Below are 27561 nucleotides of genomic sequence, written 5' to 3' on the forward strand. Positions count from 1 at the left end.
AACAAAATTGCATTGCACAGATTAGTTCCATTACAACCAAGTTTCATAGCTGGGTGTCAGTGAGCCCCAGAGGGAATATGCTCCATCTGAGTTTCCCATTTGGAACCTCTCCTTGAGTACAGATTTGCTCAGAGCACTGTGCAGACCGTCTGCCAGCGTAGCCTCACCTCATTAGGAGTCATGGAGTCACTTCTAAGTATGATCAGGTTTTGTGCACTCTGCCCACTTTGTCCTGTCAGATGCCTCTCAGTCATCACTGCAGAGGGACCAGTAGTTCCTGTTGGGCCACAGGTATTGTAAAACATGAAAGTGTCACTTCCTGATCCTGCAGTCAGACATGCCTTATAGCAGTAGGTCTTAGTGAGAGACCCATTGCCCCTCACTTCAATGAAATGGGGTTGTACTTTTAAACCTGGGGGCAGCCTAGCATCAATGTTGTTGTTGGCCTGCTTGTACAGTTCAGCAGGGCTCCGTTCTCTGACCCCACAGGACCCTGCACAGCAGGAGCTCCCATACAGACTGTATCTGTAGCACTTGATAATAGTAAGCCCAATGATTGTGAAAAGGAAAACGAAGGAGATGGCGCACAAAGCGATAATGAGATAAAGAGTCATCTCTGAGTAATTGCTCGGACTTTTAAAGTGCCTTCTTCTATCGGGGATGATTTTGGAAACTCTGTCCACCACGGCAACAGTGATGGATACTGATGAGGACATGGGTGGCTCTCCATTGTCTCTGACCTCCACCGTCAGGTTGAAAGTAGGTGTGCTGTCCTCCCCCAGTTTGCGAGTAGTCCTAATCTCCCCAGTATGGAGCTCTATCCTGAACAAACCTGGATCTGAGGTTTGCACCAGGTAGAAGAACAACCAGGCATTTTGTCCCGAGTCTCCATCAATGGCTATAATTTTGGTTACCAAATATCCAGCGTATGCCGAACGTGGGATCATCTCCAGGGCTGCTGAAGTGTTGGTTGAGGTAGGATACAGAATCTGTGGAGCATGGTCATTCTCATCCACCACGTAGATGTAGACAGTAACAGTGCTGCTCAGCCGTGGGCTCCCGGCATCCTGAGCCTGGACAACCACTTGGAATTCCCTTAGTGTCTCATAGTCAAAGGACCTGACAGCATACATGTTGCCACTGTCGGATTTAATGGAGACATAGGAAGCAACAGGTAGCCCTTCAATCTCCCCATCTAGTAGAGAATAGGACACATAGGCATTTTCGGCGACATCTGGGTCAGTGGCTTTGACAGTGCACAGGAAGGCTCCAAGGGGGTTGTTCTCAGGGATGTAAACTGAGTACACAGGTTCCTCGAAGCGTGGAGGATTGTCATTGATGTCTGAGATTTCCACGTGGATCACCTTCTGGGAGGACAGAGGGGGACTCCCAGAGTCAGTAGCCGTAACTGTGATGTTGTAGGCTGCTGCTTTCTCGTGGTCCAGTTTTCCCTGGGTGACTAAGGTGTAGGAGTTCTTAAAGGAGTTGAGTGTGAAGGGGAGGCCGGGGGGAATACGCAGGCTCACCTTCTTGTTCAGCCCTGAGTCCTGATCAGTGACACTCATTAGAGCCACCACAGTTCCTGTCTTTGCATCCTCTGGCACTGGGCTGTATAGAGAGGTCAGTTCCACCTCAGGAACATTATCATTGGCATCCACAATATTGACCAGCACCTTGCAGTGCCCAGCCAGAGAGACAGGGCCCTGATCAGTGGCTTGTACATAGATCTCATAGGAGGATGCCTCCTCATAGTCCAAAGTGCCATTAACCCTCACCTCCCCTGAATGTGGGTCCACAGTAAAGAGCTGCCTCACCTTCTGTGGGGTGTAGCTGCCAAAGGAGTAGATCACATCCCCATTAGAGCCCTCATCGGGGTCTGAGGCATTGAGTTTGACCACTAGTGTGCCAGGCAGGGAGTTCTCCATGAGGCTCACGGTGTAGGTGGAGCGGTCAAAGGCAGGAGGGTTGTCATTGGTATCCACAACTCGCACAGAGATCTGGGCAGTACCAGACTTGGGGGGGTCCCCACCATCCACAGCAGTGAGCACCAGCTCCTGCAGGGCACTCTGCTCCCGGTCCAGTGGCTCCTGCAGCACCAGCTCCAGGAGCTTGCTGCCACTCCGGAAACCTTTCAGGTCCAGGGCAAAGTGGCGGTTGGGGCTGAGCAGGTAGCTCTGCACAGAGTTGGTGCCCACATCAGGGTCCTGAGCGCTCTCAATGTGGAAACGGGCCCCGGGCACGGCAGACTCACTGATCTCCAGCCGGTAATCCTGGCGGGGGAACCGCGGCGCGTTGTCATTGATGTCCAGCACTTCCACCTCCACGTTGTGCACCTCAATGGGCTGCTCGATGACCAGCTCCAGGCTTAGGAAGCAGGCGGGGCTCAGCTCGCAGAGCGCCTCGCGGTCCATGCGCTCCCGCACCAGCAGCGCCCCGCGGCCCAGCTCCAGCTCCAGGTACTGCCGGCCGCTGCCCGAGGTGAGCCGCGCTCCCCTGGCCGCCAGCCGCCGCGGATCCACGCCCAGGTCGCTCGCCACGCTGCCCACGAAGGCGCCGAGCGGCAGCTCCTCCCGCACCGAGTAGCGGAGCGGCCCGCCCGCCGCCCGCCCGGCGCACAGCCCCAGCAGCAGCAGCGGGCCCAGCACCGCCGCCCCGCCGCGGCTCCGCCGAGCCGCCGCCGCCATGGCCGGGGCGGGGAGGGGGGTGCGGGAGCCGTCGAACCCGGCCCCGGCCCGGCCTCACTCCCCGGCGCCGCCCGCCCGTCTCATGCAAGCGGCGAGCGGCAGCCGCCGGCCAACCCCGGCCCCGCCGCCCGGTCCATGCTCGCCGGCTGCCCGGCTCCGACCTCTCTCCCTCCGGCGGCTCCCAGGAGGAGGAGGAGGAGGAGGAAGAAGGAGGAGGGACCGGGACTCGCCGGATCCGCTTTCTCCTGCTCCAGCTGCTGCGCGGGAGGAGGCGGGGGTGGACGCTAAGCCGCGGCTGGCGCCGGATCAGCACCTGGGCCGGGAACAGCGACACGGCGGGAGCCGCCCCCGCGCCCCGCCCGCAGCCCACGTGTTGCGGCCCCGCGGAGCTCCGGGACCCCTCGGGGAGCCGGGACCCCTCCGGGAGTCGGTGGCCGCGGGCTCTCGCCGCCGAGCCGGGAGGGGCGCGGCTCCTGTGCCGCCCCCGCCGCTCCTCGTCTCCGCCCTGGCTTCGCTGCTGAAGCTTTGGGGGCGCGGGGGAGCTGCCAACCGCATTCACTTGTGGACCTGCTGCTGCTGCTGCAGCGCTAAAGTACATCCGCTTGAGAGGGTTAAATCAGCGCAGGGCTCCGAAAAAAAAAAGGGCCTCCAGCCAGGTCTGTGTGATGCTGCAGTAGGTTTGACGACCTCTTTCTTGGAGACCTGCCCCTCTCTGCTCCCTCGGAGATTCATCCTTGCTGCAGCACCATCCCCCTGCCCAACCTCTGTGGGCAACCCTGCGCTGCTTCCACCCTCCTCTGCTCGGCTGAGAGAATTCTGCAAGTCACACCCATGAGTTACGAGCTTTTAAGGTGAGCCTCAGTTTCTCATCCAATACACAGGCTCAAGGTGCAGCTGGAGAGAAGACGGAACATGATCTGTTTTCCAGTTGCACTTTTTTCCTCCTCTACCCTTGTGATGCAGGGCTGACAAAAACCAAAGTCATGAAATCAAACAAACTCAGCAGTGGGGGTGAGGGTGCTGCAGCTGCAATGAGTTGTACCCAGATGCCAGCAAAGACAATAAGCTTGAGCTTTCATTCATACAACATCTTAGTCACTAGGCTGACAGATCTAAGGAGATAAATCATAAGATACAGTCCTTCAGGTGTACAATTATGTTGTACCTACTACCTAGAGCAGAAACTCCTTCTCTACTAGTATTTCTTTCCTTGATTTTTTTTTCCTTTCTTACCCCAAAAAGTCTTTTGGAACATCCAAAAACTCCTCTCTGGATTGGGATGGTCTATCTACCTCCTCTATTGGGAAGGGGTGACCCCAACATTCAGCTAAAACCTTTTTCATTTCCTTCTGTTGGCCTGGGCACCACTCACGATGTGGGATGATTTCTGAGAGCACTACAAATCTCAAAAGTTTTTACTCTAACATATCTGATGCACAAACCCTGGAGCACAACTGCCCTAATTCTGACTCAGCACCACTAACAAACAGTCTATCAGCTTTCATCTGTGGCCACCGTTACCAGAAGAGACAACATTAAAAGCAGGATTACCACATATTGGCTGATGCTTCCTTTACTTCTCAGCCCGTTTTTGTGGCCCAAATATTTGCCCTCATATTAATTCTAATGTGGCCAGTATCCCAGTATCTCCAATTACTGCTGTCAGGCCACCTAACCCTGTTTATCTTTTTAAGTAGGATAAATGTAGGTCTGTGCAGACCAAGAAGGGCAGATAGAGATGCCAAGTGCCTAGAACACCTGGAAAACTGCCCATTTCAACCAGTTGTCAGGAGCCAAACACTTAAACAAAAATCAACTTCAATTTTTTTGGCTAGCTACCCACCTTCAAAACCACAATATTCACACATTCACAACAAAATGCCTTGACAGTCTCACAAAGAAAACCAAACACCGCTAACAACAAGAAAGCCCCACCCATCAAAAAACACAAAACACTGCTAAAAGCTATAAAAGTAAAAGCTATACCAGCTCTAATATACAGAGACTTTGCAGCTATGTGTCAAACCAACTTGCAGTAATCATGTAAATCTGAAGCCTGGAGAGACACACCCTCAGTTTTCCTGACAATCACAGTGATTTCATTGAGACAATTCACAAATCATCTCTGCCCCACACCTCCCAGGTGGACACCCACAAAGTCCTCTAAACAAAGATACAAAACAACAATAAAGGGCCAAAAACCAAAGCAATATTGGCAACTCCTAAGGCCCTGCCTTAAGGAAGATGTTGATAAGGACTCCCCAGGAAATGGACAATGTCCATGCTAAGAGGTGGTGGAAAAATAAAACTTGTCTTTGTAGGTAACAGCTTTCTAGTCACAAGCTGATTTTACTCAGTGTGGGAATGAAACATCCAAAGGGGTTTAATACCAGCAAGGAATCTTTCACACTGTTTCTGAACCTCAGTGAGTAACTTCTGATAGACATTGGGGCCCTGCTACAGTGTATTTCAGCAAGGAAGGGCTGATGAACCCTCAAATCCTTTTCCACCTCACTGTTTGCACATTCCCTTGCTTCATCTTTCCTCATGTCCCATCTCTCAGTGCACAGCTAAGACTGTGCACATCCAAAGTTTTGCAAAACACCACAGAATGTAAAACTGAACAGAGATAATACACACACATTCCATAATATTCTCATTCCCATCCAACACATCCCTAAACCTCAGGTTCTTAGAAAAATTTTCTCCTGCTCTCAGAATTGTAAGATCTAGGGTTGTCTGGCCTTTTGCCGTTTTGTAAGTTTTATAGCACCAATAAAATAGTTACTCTGATATTCACTGTATATATTAATACTGTAGCTTGGCTTATTTACAGTAGCACTGTACAAATGTCACAGTCTTTCTCAAAATACTTGCTTTATGCAGTTTATGCTGACTGCACAGTTTACAGGTGATATATTGAAATGTGTTCTGTTCTGATTAAATGTTTCCAAAGTCTCTTTAAATCTACATAAAATTCATCAATTGCCACAATAATTTTAGTTATTTCCATCAGCTTCAGTGGTAATGCTGAGTCAGTTCTGCAGGCCAGGACTTTTAATTCAGGAAAAACTCCCATTGAGAAAATACATCAGGATCTGGTCTGTAGTAATACTGATCTTTCTAGTGAAAGACAAAAATTGAAACAGAGAAAAATATAAATTCTGTTTCAATTGAACTGAGGCTTAGGAGTTTTCTTTTTCCCAGAGTTTTGTTTTTTGGGAATTTCTTGAAATTTCATCTAATTCAAATCTTGAAACACCTTCAAATCTCACTAAAGACAAATGTACCCAGCAAGTTCAGAACAATGCACACAAGCAAGAGAATCAGAATTCATCCCTGCAGCAAAACCAGCTGATAAACCTGATAACCCCTGAAGTGATTGGATACTGCCTGTATGCAGTATCTATATGCACAAGCCTCTGAGCTTTGCTGACATTCAGAAACTGCACCACTTTAATTGGCTTAGCTAAATCAAATGGTACAAGAACAAACATACAGGTGGAGCAAAGAATACACTGATTTTATCAAGTCCTGCCCCAAAAAATCAAGCATTTCTCAAGACAGCAATACATTGATACATATCTATGCAGTAATATAAACTATTTTAGAATGAAAAGTCCTCACATTCACGTGCAAGTCTTCCTTGAAACAGTTCTACACAGAGATAAGCCTGAATTAGCAGCAGTCTAATGCAGTGCTGCAGAAATATTTCTGTGTGCACATATTTCTCTTCATAGTGCTACAATTATACACAGATTGTTCTGTAGGTATTTAGGCCCTTGAGAACGGGGGCCATTTCAAACCACACTTGCAAAAGTAGTTATTTTTCTGTAACAAGAATCACATAAATTTGCTTGGGCAGCATTAAAGCTCTGTTAAATTTGCTTCATTGCAGAACACTGCAAAGTCCCTCCTCTGGCTAATTCTGAGGGTCACACAGCAAAAGGAGAGAGAAAGACATATTAGAAAACAGGGATATGCTAAAATACAATGTGTAAAGTGAGGTACTCCGAGGTATTTTGACATTTGTAAATAACTTCACCTGCAGTAACTCATATCCCTTAAACATCAGATTCAGGGACTCAGGGCAGTGATGTAGCTCCTTTCTGAGCTGGTGGGAAGACACCAGCTCCAAGCACTGGGCTCTGTAGATTCCTGCATGTGCCTGTCAGCACACAGATTATTAGCAGCAATGAGATTGCTTGAATATGTATAAATGCACACACTATTTCTGCCCACTGACACAACTCTGTGCAAAAAATATGGAGACAGGTCCACAGAATCCATATAGTTTAGCCATTAACAAACAGGTAAGTGGTGTCATTCTGTAGAAAAAACTAGATTTTCTCTAAATGCCTGCTTGTATGTTGGTGCCAGCAATTTGTCTGCCTTACTCAGAATTAAATCAAGACCAGAGAAAGGAACATCCATCAGTCACAGGCCAGATTATATCAACCAAAGTGGAAAACAATAATGATAAATTGTAAGGGAATGACGAGTTTGTGGAGTTTCTTATATGAAGTTGTTTTGGGGTTTTTTCCAGTGAGATGGGCAACTGTAGCACCATCTTCTAGCCCAAAGGTATTAATGAGATCTAGGGGAAAAAACATTTTGCTATTTTCAGGGGACACTCACACTACTTCTTCAGTCCAACCCCATCTTTCATTTCATATTTTTGGGATTCCTACAATCTCCTGCACCCTACTTATTGCAGTCAGGTCCCTCCTCCACTGTCCTCTGAAGGAGACTATGTACAAAATGTTTTCTGGTGACTTCCCACGTCTCAAGCACTACCTGATCAGGAAGATACTGCCTAGGATAAGGCAATGGAAAGGCAGGAGTGAGAAGGATTCACACCCTACACTCTTTCCCTGCCTGACAAGCCTCCATCAGTCCCAATTTAGCAACCTGAGCTCACAGATCCCAAAATATGAGAGAGTAGGTTCTGCAGTCAGACAGTCTGGACAGAGCCACTGAGAAACCCCTAAACAGAGCCCTGCTTTCAGTGTATGGTCTGCATTCTCTGTATGGAATTTCCTGGGGACACGGGATTCCCACTTCTCCTAAAAATACTGCAAAATGCCTCCCTGAGGCAATGTAAACTACTTGTTTCTACACTCAACTTCTTTGCTCCTCTGTTCAAGTCATCTTCCACACTTGAATTACTTGTTGACAAGTCATCTTTTCATTGGGAACCTCCCTCTCCCATGTTTGAAATAGATAGGTCCTCCTATGCCAAATTGCTCAGTTGGATTGGCTCTGCTCTTTCATGTCTCTCCTTAAATCCATTTTCCCCATTGGTGTGACTCTAACTGGTGAGAATTTCTTTTTCTGTCACAAGCATCTGAAGCCAGGCTATTTAAAACATTGCTGTTATGGGAACCAAGGCTGCTAAACAGCCAGAAAAAATCCTATTTGTATTTAGGTCACAATTTCTTTGCAGTAGCATATTTGCTTGTTCTAGAAAATGGCATGTAAAGAAAAAGAAGTGGTGGGTTGGGGTATGGAGAGGGATTGGTGCTATAAATCTGAGTTCAGATAAACCACAAAGACAAACAGAAAAAAAATTTCTTCTCTTAGTCACCAGAGTACATTCAATTATTTCTCACTTCTAGTCTAAAATTTAAGGCTGGATATCTCTGACTCATTCTGTTTGTCTTCTGCTGTATTTTTCTGATGACTTAAAAATCCTTTCAGTAATTTATTGCCCATATTGTGCTGTTCTAAATGGAAGGACATTAACAACTTGGACACTGACAGAATAACTTTCACCTTTCTAAGGTCACCACAAGGCCTGTAAGTGCTACTTCTACTGCTTAATATTTTCTTGAAGGTTTTGGTTGGTGTCTTTTCCTTTGTCTCTCTTTAGAGCCACAGTCTTCACCACACACATGCAGGCTGTGAATCTTCAGCTCAAGCAATCACCACTAAATTTCAGCTCAGTGAACTGGTTGTAAGACATATTGCAGTCAAACAAATCTCTTCCAAATGATTAGAATTTAATTTGTTTCTCAGCTCTGGCTACTGTCTCTCCCTGTACTTACATCCATGGGTGTTCCACACCCCTCTTCAGAGTCTGAGAACTGGGATAAGGTGACAAGGCAGCTCTGACCCTCTTGAAACTTTATCTGAGCGTTTAACCAGGTCTGTACACATGAATTCATAAGTGAATATGAGCAACTGCCCAGAAATGAAGACTCAATTTAGTTTTCTGGTTTGAGGAGTTCTAACTCCTGTCCTCAACTCCCTGGAAAATGCCTTAATCACAAGCCACTGGTGTCCTTTGCCTACTTATTTAAACAAGACAAAAACTTGTGCCATTTTAGATCAGACAACAACAATATAACAAATGTCATCCTGTATCCTAATACATGAGGTACTCACTGGGAAAGGACCAGGAGATGGTAGAAACCTGTTTATGCTCCAAGAAGTTAATTAACTTTATACTAACCCACCTTGGGGTATAATCCACAGTAGAACTAGTTCCAGTGGTTTATAACTTTTGTGTTACTGCTTATACCCACACATCTGTGTTTGTTAGTGATGCTAAACCCTTTTCAGAGCAAGAGTTCCCCCATTTCACACTCATTTTGCCAGAACCTGATGACAACATATCATAGAATATGCACAACCAGTATCACTGCATGTGCAATAACACCTTTTACTCTTTGATAGGTTTTGAATATTTTTTTTAATACAAAAATGTTGAGTTCTATGATTATAATGTAATTTTACTTGTGCCATCTTTTCCCTGTAAAAAAAATAATTATTAGTCAGATAGTACATGACCTGATTTTTTGAGAGCCCCATTCACACCTGTACATGAAGCATTTCTTACATTCTATTCTCATGTTCAGGAATATTTTGTGAACTTTACACTTCCTCTGAGAAGATCTCAAATCTGAAGGGTCTATTTCCCATCTCTTTCTCTTAAAACCCATTATTCTGGAAGATTTTCTAGCTTGTCCAATGACATTCATATATCTGCCACTAAGTCATATTCCTGAGAAACAGACACATTCTGGCATTAAGATACTTCACAGATTGCTGTATTTATCCTATTAAACAAGATCTTTTACCAGAATTGGATGGTTCCATCAGTTCAAATCTTTACTAATGGCTCTTGAGCTCTCCTAAATGGACATCCAAATGGTATTGGTGGCTCTAAATCTGCCAGTGTTTTCTTATATATGATCTGACTCTTAAAGCAATCCTTTATTTCCCCATCTATTCTTTCTTAATTATTTGTTCCATATATTCTTCTGTATTATTAGCCACAGCCTAACTTCAGCTTCCCATCTTCTATTTATACTACCATCCACTTTTTTCATTTTGGTTTCTGTTTTTCTCCATCTTGTCTTCTTCCACTGAATATTCTCCCCTTTCATTTCCATCCTCTACCTCTAGCACATTCAGTCATTTCCTACTCCATTTTCAGTCAGTCCTCCTACCTCTTTCACTTTTGCTTGAGTCATCCACCCACTTTCTCCCTTTATGTTGATTTTCCATCTTTCTTTCCCCTCAGCATTCTAGCACCTTTGGATTTGTCCTTCTGGACAGACAAGAAACAGACTGTGTTCCTAAAGGATGCTGATAAAGTATGCTTGTTGTCTCCTTTTCCCTCCATTTTTGTCTACAAAATTCAGATAAAGCAGGAAGCTAAGCAACAAACAGTGGCACAGAACCAATGGAAATGGAGATCCAGGTATAAAAATAGAGGGTGAGAACCAAAAGTACAGGCAAGGAGTAATGTGAGGAACAGTCACCTTCTGCACTGCTGAGAAGGACTAAAGGCATTTTCTTTAGAGCCTGTCAGTGCCTCTCCTTAAGAGGCAAAAGAGGTCAGGTTTGCATTATAGAAGACTATACAAGTACCCAAGTATTCCCTCTCTTGAAAACACATCCTGACTTACATCTGTTAGTTGTATTTCTGCTCCCTGCTTACTCCAAAGTGCCTTTCAGAAGTTAAACCACCTAAACCTGAATCTGCCTGCTTTGGACCTAACAAGGAGCTGGCAATCCTGCAGGTTTGGAATCACACTGTTTTAATGATGCCCTGAGTTTGCCTTTGAGTCTGTTAGAAGTATTAACTGTCAATGCCTTCACACCTTGTGCTGGATCAGATTTTGCTTTTTGGGAGGTTGGTGTTTTCTCCTCCTTCATTTGCACTTTTCTTTCTTGCCTTCCTGCTCCCCTAATGACTTTTGCAGGTTTGTTATATTTCCTAATAGCATCTCCATAAATTCTCTTAATCCACGAAAGGACAAGTTACAAAATGATAAAATGAAGTCATAAAAGCATATCTTATGCTTTGGTTTCAATGCTTAATTTATGGAGCCCTGTATCTGGACAATCATAGTCAGTTCAGGGCCACAAAACTGCACAAAAAGACATGGTGAAAATCTCCTTTTTTCAGCAGAGTTGCCCTGCTAAGGCACTAACAGGATTACTCCTTGAATGGAATGGTTAACTTATGCTTTGCTCAAAGATACTTTCAGTGCAACTTTTTTTTACAAGCCAGCCTAATCCATCCTTAGCACATCTTCAAGTTATCTAAAATGTTGCAGACCTTTCACTGACTAAAAACCAACAAACAAACAAAACCCAAACCCAAAACAAAGAAAAAACAAACACCCCTAAACAAAACCGAACCAAAACACAAACAAAAATAAAATGAAAACGAATCAAAACAAAACCAAACAAAACTTCACAACCAAACCAAACCAAAACAAACAAAACCCTCCCAAAAAACAAAACAGAGAGAGACAAGAGACAGAACTGAGACTCACCTGTCTCACACCTGCTGCCACTCTCCTTCCTGGTATTTTCAAAACACCAGCTGAAGCAGGCATTAACCTATTAACCTATAACTGGGCTGCTAAATTCAAGTGCATTTTCTCCACAAAGCAGACCTGTGTGTAACTTCAGTCCCATGTGACAACTAAAATGTAGCTTAAAGTGTTTTGTGTTTATTCCCTATGCAGGAGTGCATTCCACTACACATTCACCACACTGCCTGCAGCCATTCCAGACAGCCCAAAGCACAAGTAGAAAGCAAAGATGCACAACTGGAAAATGGATGGACCATCCAATGATTACAGCTAAGCTCTCTTCACATTGCTCTACATTTTTTCCAGCAGCTGAGTCACAGTTCTGTCCTTTCTTTCTCCATCACACATAGAATCATAGAACAGGTTGGGTTTGAAAGGACCTTAAACAACATCTCATTGCAACCCCCTGCCATGGGCAGGGACACCTTCCACTAGCCCAGGTTGCTCCAAGCCCTGTCCAACCTGGCCTTGGACACTTCCAGGGATGGGGCAGCCACAGCTTCTCTGGGCAACCTGTGCCAGGGCCTCCCCACCCTCACAGGGAAGAATTTCTTCCTACTCTCTCCACACCTCTACTCCAAAGCAGTATGGGAGGATCTCTCTGAGCTACAAGGGTCTGTTCCAAACCACCAAGATATTCTTACACAGCAGCAAGCTACAACTTGCTCCTGAAGAAGCACATAAAAGATGCTCAGATTTTCTCAATTTAACATCAGACCCAAAATGCTCTTGTACTGAGTTGCACAGAGCTGCCCTAAATTTCTCAAATTAACAGACCAAGTTCTACTTAATCAGAGTTAAAAGAGTAGCAATGACTTCCTTTTTCAAGGTTATACTTTAGAATTAACTGCTTAATTGCTCTTTTCTTGATGGTGGACAAAGTCAATTTCAAATTTGCAAGGAAATTAAATAATTAGATCTATGCTTTTAAAAATATAGAAGTGAAGCAAACCATCACCTCTACCTCTGGCTGGTGCACTCAGACATGAGTCCCATGCTTTCTACAGCAAGAGGCTCAATGAGAGAAGGCAGAACTGTCTAGATATCATGGAAATTCCTTGCTGTAGAATGGATGAGCAACCAAAGGAACAATGAAGGTGTTGCTCTGAGCTTCCAGAGTTCACCACCAAAAACACAGGTTGAGTACAGGTTGTATTCATCACACCTGCCATGACAGAGAAGCCACATTATGGTGGGGAATGAACCTCTGCTTGGTTCATTATGGTGGGGAATGAACCTCTGTTTGGTTCCAGCCTTTCACAGTGGTCTCAGGATGAGTCTTTGTTTAGACTTGCAGTTCTCTCTATGGTGGGGAGGAAGAAACTTGACTCCAAGGACAAATAGAGTCATAGAACATCCTGAGCTGGAAGGGACCCACCAGGATCATTCAGTCCAACCCCTGGCCCTGCCCAGGACACCCCAACAATCCCACCCTGTCCCTGAGGGCGTTGTCCAAACCCTCCTGGAGCTCTGGCAGCCTTGGGGCTGTGCCCACTGCCCTGGGGAGCCTGGGCAGTGCCCAACCAGCCTCTGGGGGAAGAACCTTTTCCTGAGCTCCAACCTAAACCTCTCCTGACACAATTCCAGCCATTCCCCTGGGTCCTGTCACTGGTCACAGAGAGCAGAGATCAGAGCCTGTCCCTCTGCTACCACTCATGAGGAAGTTGTAACAGCTCTAAGGTCTCCCCTCAGTCTCCTCTTCCCCTCTTTCCTCCTCTTGAGGAAAATCTCCATCACAGACTGTACACAGCTTTTAGCACAAATCTGAAAGACTTTGCTCAGCAATCTGGGCAAACACCCAACAACCCTCTACTCTTACCCCCCTTGCAGCTGCATTTCTGGCTGCAGGTCTTTGCTGCAGTTCTCATACAAGTGCCATGTCTCCAGTACCCAGACAGAAAACTAAACCCCTGCAACTATTTTAAAGAGCAGCTGAGAGCCATAAAGGAAGCAGGAGGGGATTAAAGCACAGGCCCCACAAAACACACTGAATCTGTGAGGATTTTTTAATAAGACCCGTATGCTGCTCCACAGCTTTCTGTACTCCACGTGTCTGCACAGGAATGGCTGAGCAAGGAAAGTAGGGCAGGAAAATATTTCATTTTGTTTGCTAATTCTCAGCAGGCATTTCTGAGCTTAGAAGATTTTGACTTCAAATCCTATTACAAAAATCCTTTGGCCCAAACTCTTGCTGTTCTTGGACTATTTTTAGCCTATAACCACCTATATGATGGGCAAAATGTTAATACTGCAGATTCTGCTGATATTAACTGACCTCAGGACACGTCCCATTGATTTCCTTACTCAGCAGAAGCAGCATCTGACCCTGACTTACACTCTCTGCTAATGATTTTGGTTTATATTTGTGTTTCTCTTCAGGGTCCTGGCACACAGTGGGATTCCACACCCTCCTCCCTCCCAACTCTATCCTACATAGATATCCAAAAGCTTGTGCTATTTTCCTCTGTTGAGCTGGAATCCATGTTCCAGCCATCTCATACCCTTTGCTGTACTTCTACAATCTCAGTCATATTTAATAAGGTTATCACATTAGCACAGAGAACTGGATTCCAACTGTGCACTTACAAGTAGCACCTGATAATGTGCCAAAACAATCTCACAATAATTCTATGCAAAAATAAATAAATAAATAAAAGCAAAAATTTAGCTTTCTCATTTCTTGTGAATACTTTATCAATAGTTTGAGTTCATTACCTGTAACTAATCTGAGTTTTTCCTGCCTGTAATCCGTGGTATTTTGCTTGCACCCATTTATTTACTTTCCTTTCACGTGCAGAGATTTGAAAAAAAAATATATTTACAACTATTATATAAAGATAGTGTGACTAAGTGTATGCACATGTGAAAGCACACAAAGAAAATACAAAATAAGGAATAACAGGAAAATTATGCATTAATTACTATAGAGGAGCTTATACAGAGTTTTAATCCAAATGAATACAGGGCAACAAAATGACCTAAAATAAGTTTTCAAGAAGATGGAGAAGAAAACTGGAGCCTTAAAATGCACAGCAGGGGAATACTAGAGAACTGGGAAATTAAGGAATTTTACCCCAGGCTTCTAAAGGGGTGAGATAAAATGATGCAACAGATCCCAAATAGCACCTGTTCCTTAAGGGAATCAATGGCAAATCCCAGATCAGTCGATTGTCACCAGTGAATGAGACTGTGAGCCATGACAGCCAATGTCCCCTTTCTTCTGCACTGCACACAAGTGATCCTGGTCACCATCAGGCCCACGAGCTGATGCTTGGGAGTATGTGGGTGTGAGTGTGCAAAACCATTGAAAAATGAGTGGGATTGGGGAACTTCAGAGATTTTGCAGAAGAAAAATCACTTTTCGCTGCCATGAGATCTTACATTCAGTTCTGTTATATTAATTTCCTACATAACAACTCCAGATTCTTCTGTGTGAGACTGAATTTGCACACAAGGTCAGACCCTGAGAGGGTTCAGTCTGAAAGGATGAGACTCAGCAACAGCCAGAAGATGCTGTGAGAAACCACCAAAATACAGAAAATACTCTGTAGAAGGGCCCAGAGAAGAACAAGCAACCATAATTTTCACAACCCAGAGAGACTTTAAGAAAGGGATGGGGGCACAGCTGTATTAACTCTCTGCTCCAAGTCCACTTCCCCACTTGCCTACTGACATCAGCACAGCTCCTGCACCCTTTTTCACAGTTCCTCCCTCTCTAGCACTCACTATTGCTGCTGGAGAACAGGACTGGCTCCAGGCAGCTGGGGAGGCTGCAAGGAGCAGAGCAGGAGGGAGATGAGATGGGAACAGTCAGCAGCATCTCTCAACTCATTCCCTGGGTGGGAACAGCAGCAGGGACTGAGGCAGTGGCGAGCAGACCTTAGGAAATACAAGAACTGTAATGTCACATACAATATTAAAAAAGAGCTTGGCAGCAAGGCATGAAAAATATCCTGTGTGGCACAGGCTGACAGGCACATCTTGGGGTGAAACAGTGGCCAAGGTATTAAGAAGATGACAGAAAGCCACCAGTCACAGCTGCCCAGCTCAGGACCTGTATCCCCAGCTCAGCACTGCTGAGACAGCTCTGTCACACTCATCAGTGCAACAAATTCACCTCTGATTCACAGCACATAAGAGCATCTGAGAGACTTGAAAGGGGAAGCAAAGAAAAGGGAAGATTCTATATATGAGGTCAGGCAGATTATGACCTGAAGCCCAGAGGAAGGCCTGAGAAGCAATGGCTCTCATGCAGCAACAAGAAGGCAAAAAAAGTACCCTGGAGCTAAAATGGAGCTTTAGAAATCAGGACAAGACAAAAGCAAGGTGGAAGCAGAAGCAGTTGATCATGACATAAAAGCAGGAAGTCAGAGGAGCTGGGTTCTGTTCTCTGTTACATCAGGGGCTTCATGATTTTTGGCAAGCATTTTCATTCCAAAGATGTCAGCAATATCTGGGCTCAAACGGCCACAAGGTTTAAAGCACTACTGAATACTTGGATGTTCTCAAGGAATAAGGTACAAACACATATGTATAATTTATTATTTGTAATGGGTGCTGAAGGGAGATAACTGTTTGGGGATTTTTAAGTAAGCATGAAGCAAATCTGTTTTCAAACTTCCCTTTGGAATTCTTAAAACCTCAGTGACACAAAATATTTATGATCTCAATTTAGGAAGAGTTCAATATTTGTTTCCTTGAGCACAAGAGTTCTTACTGAACAGATCAGAGTGGTTGACCTAATGAAATATTCCTTTAAAAGCTGGACTATATCCGGTGTTTAGCACAAGTCAGTGCTATAGTATTAATGCAGAATTACCTTATGCATTTTGCATGGATCATACACTGGGCAAAATCCTTCTGTACTGAGGGAAACCCACACTGTTTGTGCCTGTTCTGCAACAGCAGGCAGTGGCTCTGTGATGCAGAGGGCAGGGCATCCTGCCTGGTCCTCAGCTGCTCTTCCAGAAGGGCACAAATCTTCCAGCCTTACAAGGATACATCTTTTAGCTCTGTTAACCTCAAATAACACCTGACTTCCAGCTTTTAACGACTCAGCTGATCTCAGTGTATTCCTTCCATCATTGAACAGAGAAACCACAGCAGGACATGGGAGACTCTGAGTGATAAGCAGGGATGATGATATCAAATGTACCCACTGAAATCAATCCCCTCTCCTTGTACTAATCAAAACATTGTCCTCCACAACCAGATAAACCTGCAGTGTCTCAGCACGATTCTTCTCACTTAATACTTTGTAAACTGTGCTTTTTGGAAACAGATTTTAGGATTGAGCATTTGGAATACAAACCATTACTGGCTACACAGTTAAGAAAAAACTAAGATAATAATCCAGCAACACCAGTGTTCCTCCTGGGCTTCTTTGTCACACTGAACACTGGTTAAAACCACAAAGTTTAGAGGCCTTTCAATCCAGTTCACTGAGAAGGCCATATCCCCCCAAACCACTTATCACAGTGGTCAGGGTTTCAGTCTCCAGGCAACAGAGTCCAAGTTTGTGAGAACAAAAAAGGCAGCCTGGTTCCATGTCTGGAAAGCACACAGTGGGAACAGGAGACTGAGTCTGGTCCCTCTCTCAGGGGTTTATATATTTTAAATCAGCATGAAATCTGAAAACATTTCTGGGAGAAGGAACCAGACGTCGGGAGAAGGTGAGGAAAGAGTTACAAGCACTGGGGAGGGCAAAATGAAAACAGAAAGAGAGAAAAAAAAGATTTGGAAAGACAGGGAGGCACAAACCAATCCATATTTCTATCCTTTGGGTACTTGATCCTTCAACCATGAACACCACAGTTATTTTCCTGCTGTACATACAGCAGAAGCAATACTGATATTGCATTTTCACCAAAGACTTTCAGTTCTCCTTTAGTCCTTCATTCAAGAATTCTGGCACATAAACCCACCCAGAATGGGAACTCTGCCAAATGATAATACTGCTGAGTTATTTCCTGGAGTTTATGCTGCTGCAATACAAAAGCCTGTGCACTCTTCAGCCTTGCTAGAATCTCTCTGAAACAAAGCATCTTCGCTCCAGGTAAAAGTATTAAAAGCTGCTAAATTTCTGAGCTATCAAATATTTTATCTATTATCTTTTATTGTGATACTTCTGTTTAATTACTACACTGTTGCATCATGCAATTACTTTAGTTAAGCTGCTCATTTATGCTCATCTTTGATACTTATTTGTTCACTTCTCTGTTCTCAGTTTCTTACACTCCATTAATGCATTTTCAGTGACACTGAAACTAGTCCCCCACATGAAGCTTGATAAGCCTACTTGTTCAAGAACTAATGGCACATTTCCTACTGATGAACCTCCTCTGTGGGGTAACTGACCCTCAAGGCTTACAAGCCTCTCAAGTTTTAAGCCAAATTTCCTTTTATAGGAGATTAAAAAATAATCATTGTCCTTGTCCAGCCAAAACACATATCCAAACCTTGAAGACACAAATAGAGGACAGTGATGTAGTAAATACTCAATTAACCAAAGTACTCATTACATCGTTTTTCTCCACTGATATACTTCTAAGGATTGGGTTTTTGATTAGCAAATCATCTAAAATTCACTCACATTACGATCCAATCATGTATTTTTAATGTACTTTTATACTTTTCCACTAGCAAATAAAATGGTACTTGTTAAATATCTCGAGCCTTTACCATTTATATTCTCATTTGATGGACTCTTCTTTCCTCAGTCACACATATTGCCCTTTGCAACATCTCTAGCAAATTCTGGCTGTCCTTTTTGAACATAGGTGGCAAAATCAGCATTTGCCATTCCTTGTAGGATGTTGTCAATAATCCCCCAGAACCACCACAAGCACCTTGACCACTGCATTTCCTTGTTGGTGGAAACACCCGAGCAGCTCATGAGTCGTGCTGTGATCCATGTGTTTTCCAGCCCATTCACTAAATCCCACTTGTATTAAAATAAACTATTTAAATTCTAGCCCAAAATATGATTGCATTGTTAAGGGATATCAGGACCATTCCTGCTGGGTCGCTGGAACCCATCCCAGTGCCCCAGGGAACAGGGGTCAACACCCAGGCTGAGAGATGCAGCTGCTGCTCCCTCATTTGCAGGTTCAACCAGTAGCAAAGCTGAGCAGGTGTCCCAGTGACACCCAGACACACACCCAGGGCAGTGACACCGTCAGTCACACAGACTGACACAGCCAAGGGGCTGCCTTCCACCACCCACGTACAGGACTCCCATTTCTAAACCCTCTGCACTGAAATTCTGGACCCTCCCTCGTGCCCTGGTCCCGGGCTGGGCACTGTGTTGGTTTGTTGTTTTTTTTCCTCCCAATCCTTCTCAGTTTCAGCCCTAACTTTGGTCTGGGCCACATCTACAACTGCAATTACTGGGAGGTCCTGCCAGCTCTTGGCTGAAGCAGGGCTCTCTGCTGGCAGGACTCGGAGGGAACTGAGCCTTCCAGCTCTTGTGATTATCTACCAAGTAGAGTGAAGAATAATTTCTCAAAAGCTTGTAACACAGCCAACCTTAGCAGCTCTTAATGGCTATCAAACATGACACAAAGACCACTTCCTAACAAATAACAAGTCCTTTTTCCAAAACATACTTCAACAAGGCTTTTAGAGGAAAGATCAGACACATTCTTCACGAGAAGCAGCATGGGCAGCAGGTCAAGGGAGGGGATTCTGCCCTTCTTCTCTGCTCTGGTGAGTCCTCCCCTGCAGAGCTGCCCCCACTTCAGGGGTCACCAGCAGAGGTAGGACATGGACCTGCTGGAGCCAGCCCAGGGAAGGCACCAAGATGATCAGAGGGATGGAGCAGCTCTGCTGTGAGGAAAGGCTGAGAGAATTGGGATTGCTCAGCCTGGAGAAGAGAAGCTTTGGGGTGACCTAATTGTGACCTTCCAGGACCTGAAGGGAACTTACAGGAAAGAAGGAGAGAGACTATTTAAGGGAGTATGCAGTGACAGGGCAAGGGGGAATGTCTTCCCACTGACAAAAGTCAGGGTAGATTAAGTATTAGAAAAAAGTCTTCCCTGTGAGGGTGGGGAGGCCCTGGCACAGGTTGCCCAGAGAAGCTGTGGGTGCCCCATCCCTGGAAGTGTCCAAGGCCAGGTTGGACAGGGCTTGGAGCAACCTGGGCTAGTGGAAGGTGCCCCTGCCCATGGCAGGGGGGACTAGATCTTAAGGTCCATTCCAACCTCTTAACATTCTATAATTCTATGATTTTATGAATAACATCAGACCACTTTTATAGAAAATAACTGTATGAACACAGCCCGAAATACTGAAAGGGTTTCATTCATTCAATGATGGACAGAACTGAAAACATAGAATTCCACAGCTCCAAGACTAACAGTTGCAATTGCTTTCATTAAATAAAAAAATAGTCATTATAAAGTTGCTCACACTGCTGAACTTCCATCTGTACCACAGGTGAGAGTTCTCTCCAGATGGCTCATTAACCCATCCTTTGGTTTAGGCAAAATATCCCCCATACACAATATAGGTTTGCTCCTAGAAGCAAATTTAGCTTGAACACAAGATGCTACTGTAGACAGTAATTCCTCCTGGTCCAGTTTCTCTCTGTTAAAGTATTTTGAAAAACATTCCTTTTGGAAGAATTAATAGTACATTAAAAATTCATGATACTAAGTGACTGGATACTATTTATAATAGTAACTAAAAAGTGTCTTTCAGACAGAACACTTTTATATATAAAACTCTCCCAGTTTTATTGGAAGCAAACGAGGGTTGAGCATTAGCAGCAGCCAAACATATACTTGGAACAATCTACTTATACAGCATTATGGCCAATAAACAGAATAATTCTGCTACCTTTGAGGAGGTGACTGAAAGCCCTGGGTATAGAGAGATGAAATATATTATGAGATAATGTAATATACATTTGACTGAGATTTTTAATGTGTTTTAGACAGCCACAAGTTATGGAGATTTCCCAGCCCGCACATAAAAAACTCTTATGCCAAGACAATGATTTATTTGGAGCCAGTATATTTTTTAACAAATGAGAAAACATATGGCAATGTTGTTTGTTTTTTTTTTTTTTGGGGGGGGGGGGGGAAACTACAACAAAATCTCAGCTATTGTAATTCCATTCTTCTACTACTTCTGTTCTACCATGATCTCTGTTCTACAGACCAGTTAGGAGAGAAGTGGGACACTTGAATTTATCTTTGGCTGCCATGAGATGGAACCCAAGACTCCTCAAAATCCTCCAAGTCCAAAAGGGCTGATTCATTAAACAAATTGTCATCTCCTTTCTATAATGGCAGAATAACATCAGTGGTAGTCCTGAAAATCTGCAAGCTGACTAATCCTGAATGCTCAGTCAAATGTCTAATCTTGAATACTCCATCCAGTGTAAATCTTAAATTCCTGCATGAGTCTTACAACAGTGTAATCTCAGATAATAATCCTGTGAGGGGGCATAATAAGGCTGTGAAATGAAGTGAAATAGGGTTGCAGGTGCTCAAATGTTTCTTTATTCTCCCCAACTGTACTTTGCACTGCTGACCACAAGATTGTTAGAAGCCCAGTGAATGAATAAATTGTGATAAAATTAATTAGAACCTTGATGGCAAGTAGAGAAGTAAGCCTTCAAAAGGTTATTACAAAGGAAATTATCACCTCACATTTTAAAGGAGAGATTTTTGAATTATTCCAAAAACCTCCTTGTCACCTGACAGAAGGGAAAAAGGAATTAAAAACTCCTTATAGGACTTCAGTTTGGAAGGATCAGTGCAGTTGACACCATCACAATTAGCTCTCAGATGGTGTCACTGATACAGTGCAGGTATAAGCCTAGGTAAGTAAAAGTTCATTTTGAATTATTAACAATGATGTCCTGTAAACAGAGTTTCATATTAAATCAGAAAAAAAACCCCTGCACTTCTATTTTTCTTTTAGCTTATTGGTATTTCTAATCTGGCAGGCATCTCTACCCCATTAATTTGTCTGCCTCTTTAGCACTGCTTTTAACAGTTCACAAAATCTCATCCAGGAGAAACACAAAACATTACCACAATATATCCTCTCAAACGAGACCATTTGTAGAAAATTCAATTATTCAGCATGTATCATGTATAAAAACTGACATTTCCTTTAACCAACCCCCCGATGACATCCATCATTGCTCCTGTCAATGAATCAGACTGCAGGGATCATATATAATCCCTCTCCAGCAGCTTTGCTTGGGTGCCAGAGTTACCTACGGGTTCAAGACAGAGCAACAGAACCTGTGCATCTCACAGCAGAAGGAGCAGAATCTCCTTGCAAAAGGTAATACAAGAGCTACAGATTCTTGTGCAGCACAGCACAAACTAAGAGCTCGAGTAGAGCCATTTCCACAGCTTCCCACTGAATCAGGATACTCCTCGGAGTATTACCTTGTCTTCCCTGTTCACAGTTACCCTACAACCCTGAGTGCACATGACAAACAGCTGCTTCCAAGCTGTCACCAGTGCTGTTTTATCTGAGGAAGTCTCATTTCATAAGGGGAGAGAGAGAAGAACATTAAAATTGTCTCAGTTGCGTGGAGGTGAAAATAAGGGCAAGATCTAGGCTTTGTGTGAGAGCTGAGTTATTGGCATAAATACTTTCCAGTAAAGGAAAACAGCCATTCTACTGCAGAAAAAAAAAAAAAAAAGATTCTTGCAGAAGAGAACTCAAGGCTACAATAAAAGTACAAAGCTGGTTTCAGATATTAAAACTTTCCCCAAAGCCACGTTGTGTGGTTTTGATCTCGTGCTTGGTGGCAAAGCAAGAGCTTCCTAAACTTGTGTTACTGGGGTACAACCATCACTGTAGTTGCAGCTGGACACAACTGGATACAACCCAGCATTAGGATCCACAACAGAGGATGCCACCAGCTGTGCATCTGACAGGGAAGGAATTCAGATGTTATGGCATAATTTTTCATATTTTTTATAGAGGATTTTGAGCACCTATTAGGAAAAATACAGAACCCCTGTAAGCACTTCAGCACAGCTTTTGGAAGTGGCATAAAGTGTCATTTTTGGAAAGGCTATAACGACTTATAAATATCTATATTTTGCCACACTGGAAAGAATCACAGAAAAACAAAGTTAGGTTGGAAAGGACCTCAGGAGACCTCTATACAAAGGGAGCAGGGCTAACCTGACAGGCAGATTAGGTTGCTTAGGATTTTTATCCAGTCAAGCTAGGAGTATTTCCACGGATGAAGACCCTCTCAGGGTCCTGTGTCTCTTTTCCAACACTGTCACAAGAAAGAATTCCTTTCTCATATCCAGCAAGTATTTCCTTTGCTGCAATTTTTAATCATTTCCCCTCTTTCCACCACTGCAATGCCTGTTAGGCAGTGGAAAACTACTGTTAATTCCCCTCTCATTGTTTCTTGGGATTTGGTTTTTGTTTTGGGTTTTGGTGAGGGTTTTTTGGTGGGGATTTGGGGGCAGGGGGAGAGCTTGGGATTTGGGTGGGTTTTGTGGGTTTGTGTGGTTTGGTTTTGTCACTGTTTTTTTCCCCCAATCAAGTTTAACTCCAACACCACCAGTTTTCCAAGTTTTCCAAGAACCTCAGTTGCCTACATTAAAGAACACTGTCCCCATGTCCTAGATGATAATCAAAGCAATACAGAAGAGAAACACTTGGTGATGAACTATTAATTCATACAACAGTGACAGCTCCAGGGCTTGATGGTTTTGGATTTTATCCAAAAATATCTGGGTCCTCTTTGAGCAGCTTGAGTGAAGAAATGTTTTTCACAAAACATTACACAAAAATAGTCAAGTGCCTCACTACTAAATTAAGATTCCAAAACTAGAATATTCTTCAGTGAACATTTGTATTCTGCAGCCATTTCTGACCACGATCAAACTGGCATCTTTCCATGTTCTGTATTAACTCAGGTTAATTTTTCCTGTAGTTTATCAAACAAGGTGGGATGCATTAAAGAGATTGGATGCCCTGTAGAGAAGCATGATGTTGTAAAAGAGAAGACAGGAACTCGCTAATTCTAATCCCCAGACAAATATATAATGAGATTAAAACAAAGATGAAAGTGCAAATAGCAGTCCTGAACCAACAACCCCAAATCCTTTGAAGCTATTCCAGCTGGCAACTTTGATTAGACAAGTCATTTGCTAGGATGATTTTACTTCATCAGTCCCAAAAAGGTGAGATATGGTGGCAGTTAAATCTCCTCTCACTGGAGAGAAGAAATCACTTCCTTTTTCCAGCAGATTTTCTTTCTACCAACATGATACTGAAAACAAAGAGCTTTAGAGTTTGATTATCTTTAGGGTATTCATGACTGCCCAACAGAAAGAAAACAACAAAAAACAAAAACAAACACACACCCCCCAACAAAACAAATCAAAATAACTGAAGGATTCACTTGGAGGAATATATATAAAATAGAATTGATGTAGGCCATGCTCCACAAGACTGTCTAAAGGTGTCTAAAACACATTCCCAAGACACATGGCAAACAGCCATGTAGTTCAAAAGATGAAGAGCTCACTCAGCTGTAAAACTTCCCCTGCTTCCTTGCTTCTGACCCCAACAAAGGAATTGGAAAAGGTTGTGGAACGACAGCACAGAACCTTTTGGAATCGATACCCTCAGGTTTTGTGAGGGAACATCTTAAACTTTGATTTTTCAGACCGGTTGTGCAAAGAGGTTTGACTTTGTGAAGGCAGCTTATGCAGAATAAAGACATAAAAAGCCACTAAATGTGGTGTCAAGACCCATCAGACTGGGACCAGCCATGGGGGAGATGGAAGAACTAACAGATCAAAATATAAAAATCATTCCTTTGGAGAAGAAAGAACCCAAAGAACAAAAACTTGTTCATTTTCCTTAGAGAGGCTGCTCAAAGACCAGAGGTTACAAGCTACTTCTTTATTTCTTAATGTACCTTCTTTCTCTGATACTTAATTTCCACTTGCCTTATTGGTCAAGTTTGCTTTTATTCTCCAAAATCCTCTGCTAGCACCAAATCTTTGAGCTGTTGCCCTGGCCACTTCTTTGCCTTACAAATTCTCAACTGAATATTTTAACTCCCACGTGCCTGATTGCCTCCCTTTTCAGTTGGGATATTGGATTTTGTTGCCATTCTTTTGATTAATTGTGATTTTAAACAGTCCTCAGCAAGTCACACCTTTAGCAGAATTCCTTTTGTTACACTGAAACAAGCTGCCTGTAATCCCCAAAATACACAGCATTAGCACAGTTACACTGGGCAACACTAAAAGTCCAGCAGCTTCTCTCCAACAGGATACAGAGGATGCAAAGGCCAACGGTACAAAAACATGGCACACACAGACCAATGATCCCCTAGAGCCACCACCCCATCCTACAACAATTAATCTGTATTTTCCTCTATTTTCAGTACCTTGAGACTGACAGTGACTGTGTGACAAATTACTCCAAGGGAAAGGAAATCACTGCCACCAAGGCAGAACCAAAATGCTGGGAGTTCAGCATCCTCAAATCCCCACTGCCTGGTTTCCATCACTGATGTCTAAAAGAACTGAGAATTAGAAGCATAAGATTGAAGACAATTTGTTTTGGTTTGGGTTGTTGGGGGTTTTTTATAATAAAAACCTGTCAAGTCTGGAGTGGAATAATTGGATTGAAGGAAAGCAACTGCAGAGACAGGAATTTAGAACAGTAAAACCCAGCCTATGTGACCACAAGCCCATTTCCCTGTTTGGATACAAATCTGGAGGAAGGAATAAAAGAGGGTACACGGAAAAGGAAGGAAAATACTCATAGATTTATCAAAGACAATTATTTGCTAGGCTGGTCTTCAATTCTCTTCAATGGAAACACAAATCCATCTCATCTATTCTGATTTTACAAAAGCATTGAATACAGTGCTATGTCAGAATCTTTAACACACAAGAAGTTGGGCTATTCTAACAACAATTGCAGAAGACAATCCTATGGCATCATTCACTTCAAAATCTTGACACCTGTCACAGAAATGGATAGCATCTAATAACCCAAAGTGCAGATTCCCATAAGTTCCTCCCTTATATCAACTCATTTCAATTATTTAAAGCATTTAGTCTCAGCCCACAAACAGCACTGTCTAAACTCTTCTAAGATGAACAGGGTGAGTTGCTCTCACAGGTGGCTATGACTTTTTAACATCTAAGGCTCAAACATCAAGCATTTAGGTGGGTTAATTTAGAGAGAAGAATCACCATCTTGGGCATTAACCTTTTCCCCACCCACCTCTATCCCAAAGAAGTTCTGCAATAACACTTACACAACTGATAAATCAACATATTACAACTATGGAGAAGATAACTGCCCTCCCAAGAAATATAAGATTATGTATTCCCTATGCCCTGGACTAGGAAGTATTTCTATGTATACAGAAGGCCCTTTGTCTGAAATATATGTAATTTTAGTCATATATTTGCAAGAAATAAATATCCACAAACTAAAAACAGATGCTGAGAAGGAATATTGGTGTAATCAGACAAGTACAGAGGTGACCATAGGAAAAAAGACTGAAAGAGATTGACCTGTTTACTCTGGTCAAACAAAGCTTAAGAAAATATGTGATTGCTTTCTAAACTGTGGAGAAAGCAAGATGCAGAGAGGGAAAGAACTACTTACACTAAAAGGGAATTGCTGGCACAAAACCAAATATCTACAAATTCAGAGCAAAGAACTGTTGGCAGGATGTCAAAACAGTGTTTTAAAGCCTTAGAGGAATAACTTTCCAGTAGGAATAATGGGCACAGCCTAGTGAATTTTGCAATTAAAATGATCATTTTTGCAATTTATATTTAAATCTTTGACTTTGAATATTTAAGATTAAGTGGTGACATATACAGGAAAGGACTGGACTTGATCCAAATTGTGTTTTCTTGTTCTGTGCTTTCATACAAGAATTACTCACATCTACCCTCCCTCAGCCCAGGTCACCATTCAACCTCCTCCTTCCCTGCCCATTGCTGCCTTTGCCTTTTGCTTCTCCAAATACACTCATATTACTCTCCACGGCCCCTCAAGGCCTTGTGTCAACCTACAACTTCTGCCACTCTCCTTTCCACCACCTCCAAAAATAATGCTCCAAGCCAGACATCAGACAAGCAAAGTTTCAGCCCAGCCATTTGTAGCCTTCACAGGACTTGGTGTTCTTTTGTTCAACTTCAGAGCTGCATCCTTCTCTGCAAAAGGCAGCTGAAGTGCTCAGAAAGAGGGAGATCTACAGCAGTTTCCCTTGCTGAATTTTCTTTGATATTCACTCCTTCTAGGATTTTCTTGGCCTGACCCCAAGAGTAACTTCTGCAGCCAAGAAATCTTCTTAAAAACTGAATTCTTGCAACGTGGGCATAAGACTGCTGGTTCTAGGCAGGCTGTCATCAGCACAGACAGGAAAAAATGGGGGAGGTGCTTTCCTCTTATATTTGACTTTGTTGTGGGGGCATATTCCCCTCAGGGTGAGATGCAGGGAGGGCTTGGACACATATCTGGTCTTCACTTAAGAGAGGAAACAACTGATGCTTAGCCTGCAGCAGTTTAGCCTGGGTTGCCTGCCCCTGCTCCAGAGTAAGTGTATCCATTTTTGTCACTGGAAGTGCGTGTCACATTGCACAGAATTATTCCACTCCCATTACAGATTCACGAGAAATATTCTCCATTGCAAGGTTTGCCTCTATTTCTGGATGTAACCTAAATATTGAATGTCAAGTCACAGAGAGGTCACTATGCTCTCAATGTGGAAATATCTTACAGGCCTTTTGTGCAGCACAATGGGCAACACAAGCAAATAAAAGGGCTGCAGCAATCCATGGCTACATCACAATAATAAGTCAGTAGACCACTGCTTACTTTAGTAACCACCAGTGCCTTTGTCTCTCATACAACACACCAGCGTACCACGCTTTTCATTTATGCCATGTTGCAGAAAGGCACAGCAAAATACTGAAAGAGATACAATTACAGTTTACTCTACTGCTATTATGGCCATACATTGAGCTATTTTTAGCTCTAACCCAAATAAAAAATGTAAAAGC

The 27561-nt window shown here is 43.4% G+C and overlaps 1 protein-coding gene across 6 annotated transcripts in view; it reads right to left on the minus strand.

Moving 5' to 3' along the window:
• LOC135422384 (protocadherin alpha-C2-like) overlaps window positions 1-27561 on the minus strand; it is a 128468-nt gene that overhangs the window by 47409 nt on the left and 53498 nt on the right. The window contains exon 1 of one of the 6 annotated variants that reach the window (XM_064671474.1): window positions 168-3890. The exons of the other annotated variants lie outside the window; for them this stretch is intronic. Within the exon in view, the coding sequence (XP_064527544.1) occupies window positions 168-2684 (2517 nt within the window). The 5' untranslated portion in view covers window positions 2685-3890. Of the gene's footprint in view, window positions 1-167; window positions 3891-27561 lie in introns of those variants that run through there. 6 annotated transcript variants of the gene reach the window in all.

The sequence above is a fragment of the Pseudopipra pipra genome, chromosome 15, assembly GCF_036250125.1.
Source record: "Pseudopipra pipra isolate bDixPip1 chromosome 15, bDixPip1.hap1, whole genome shotgun sequence".
NCBI lineage: Eukaryota > Metazoa > Chordata > Aves > Passeriformes > Pipridae > Pseudopipra > Pseudopipra pipra.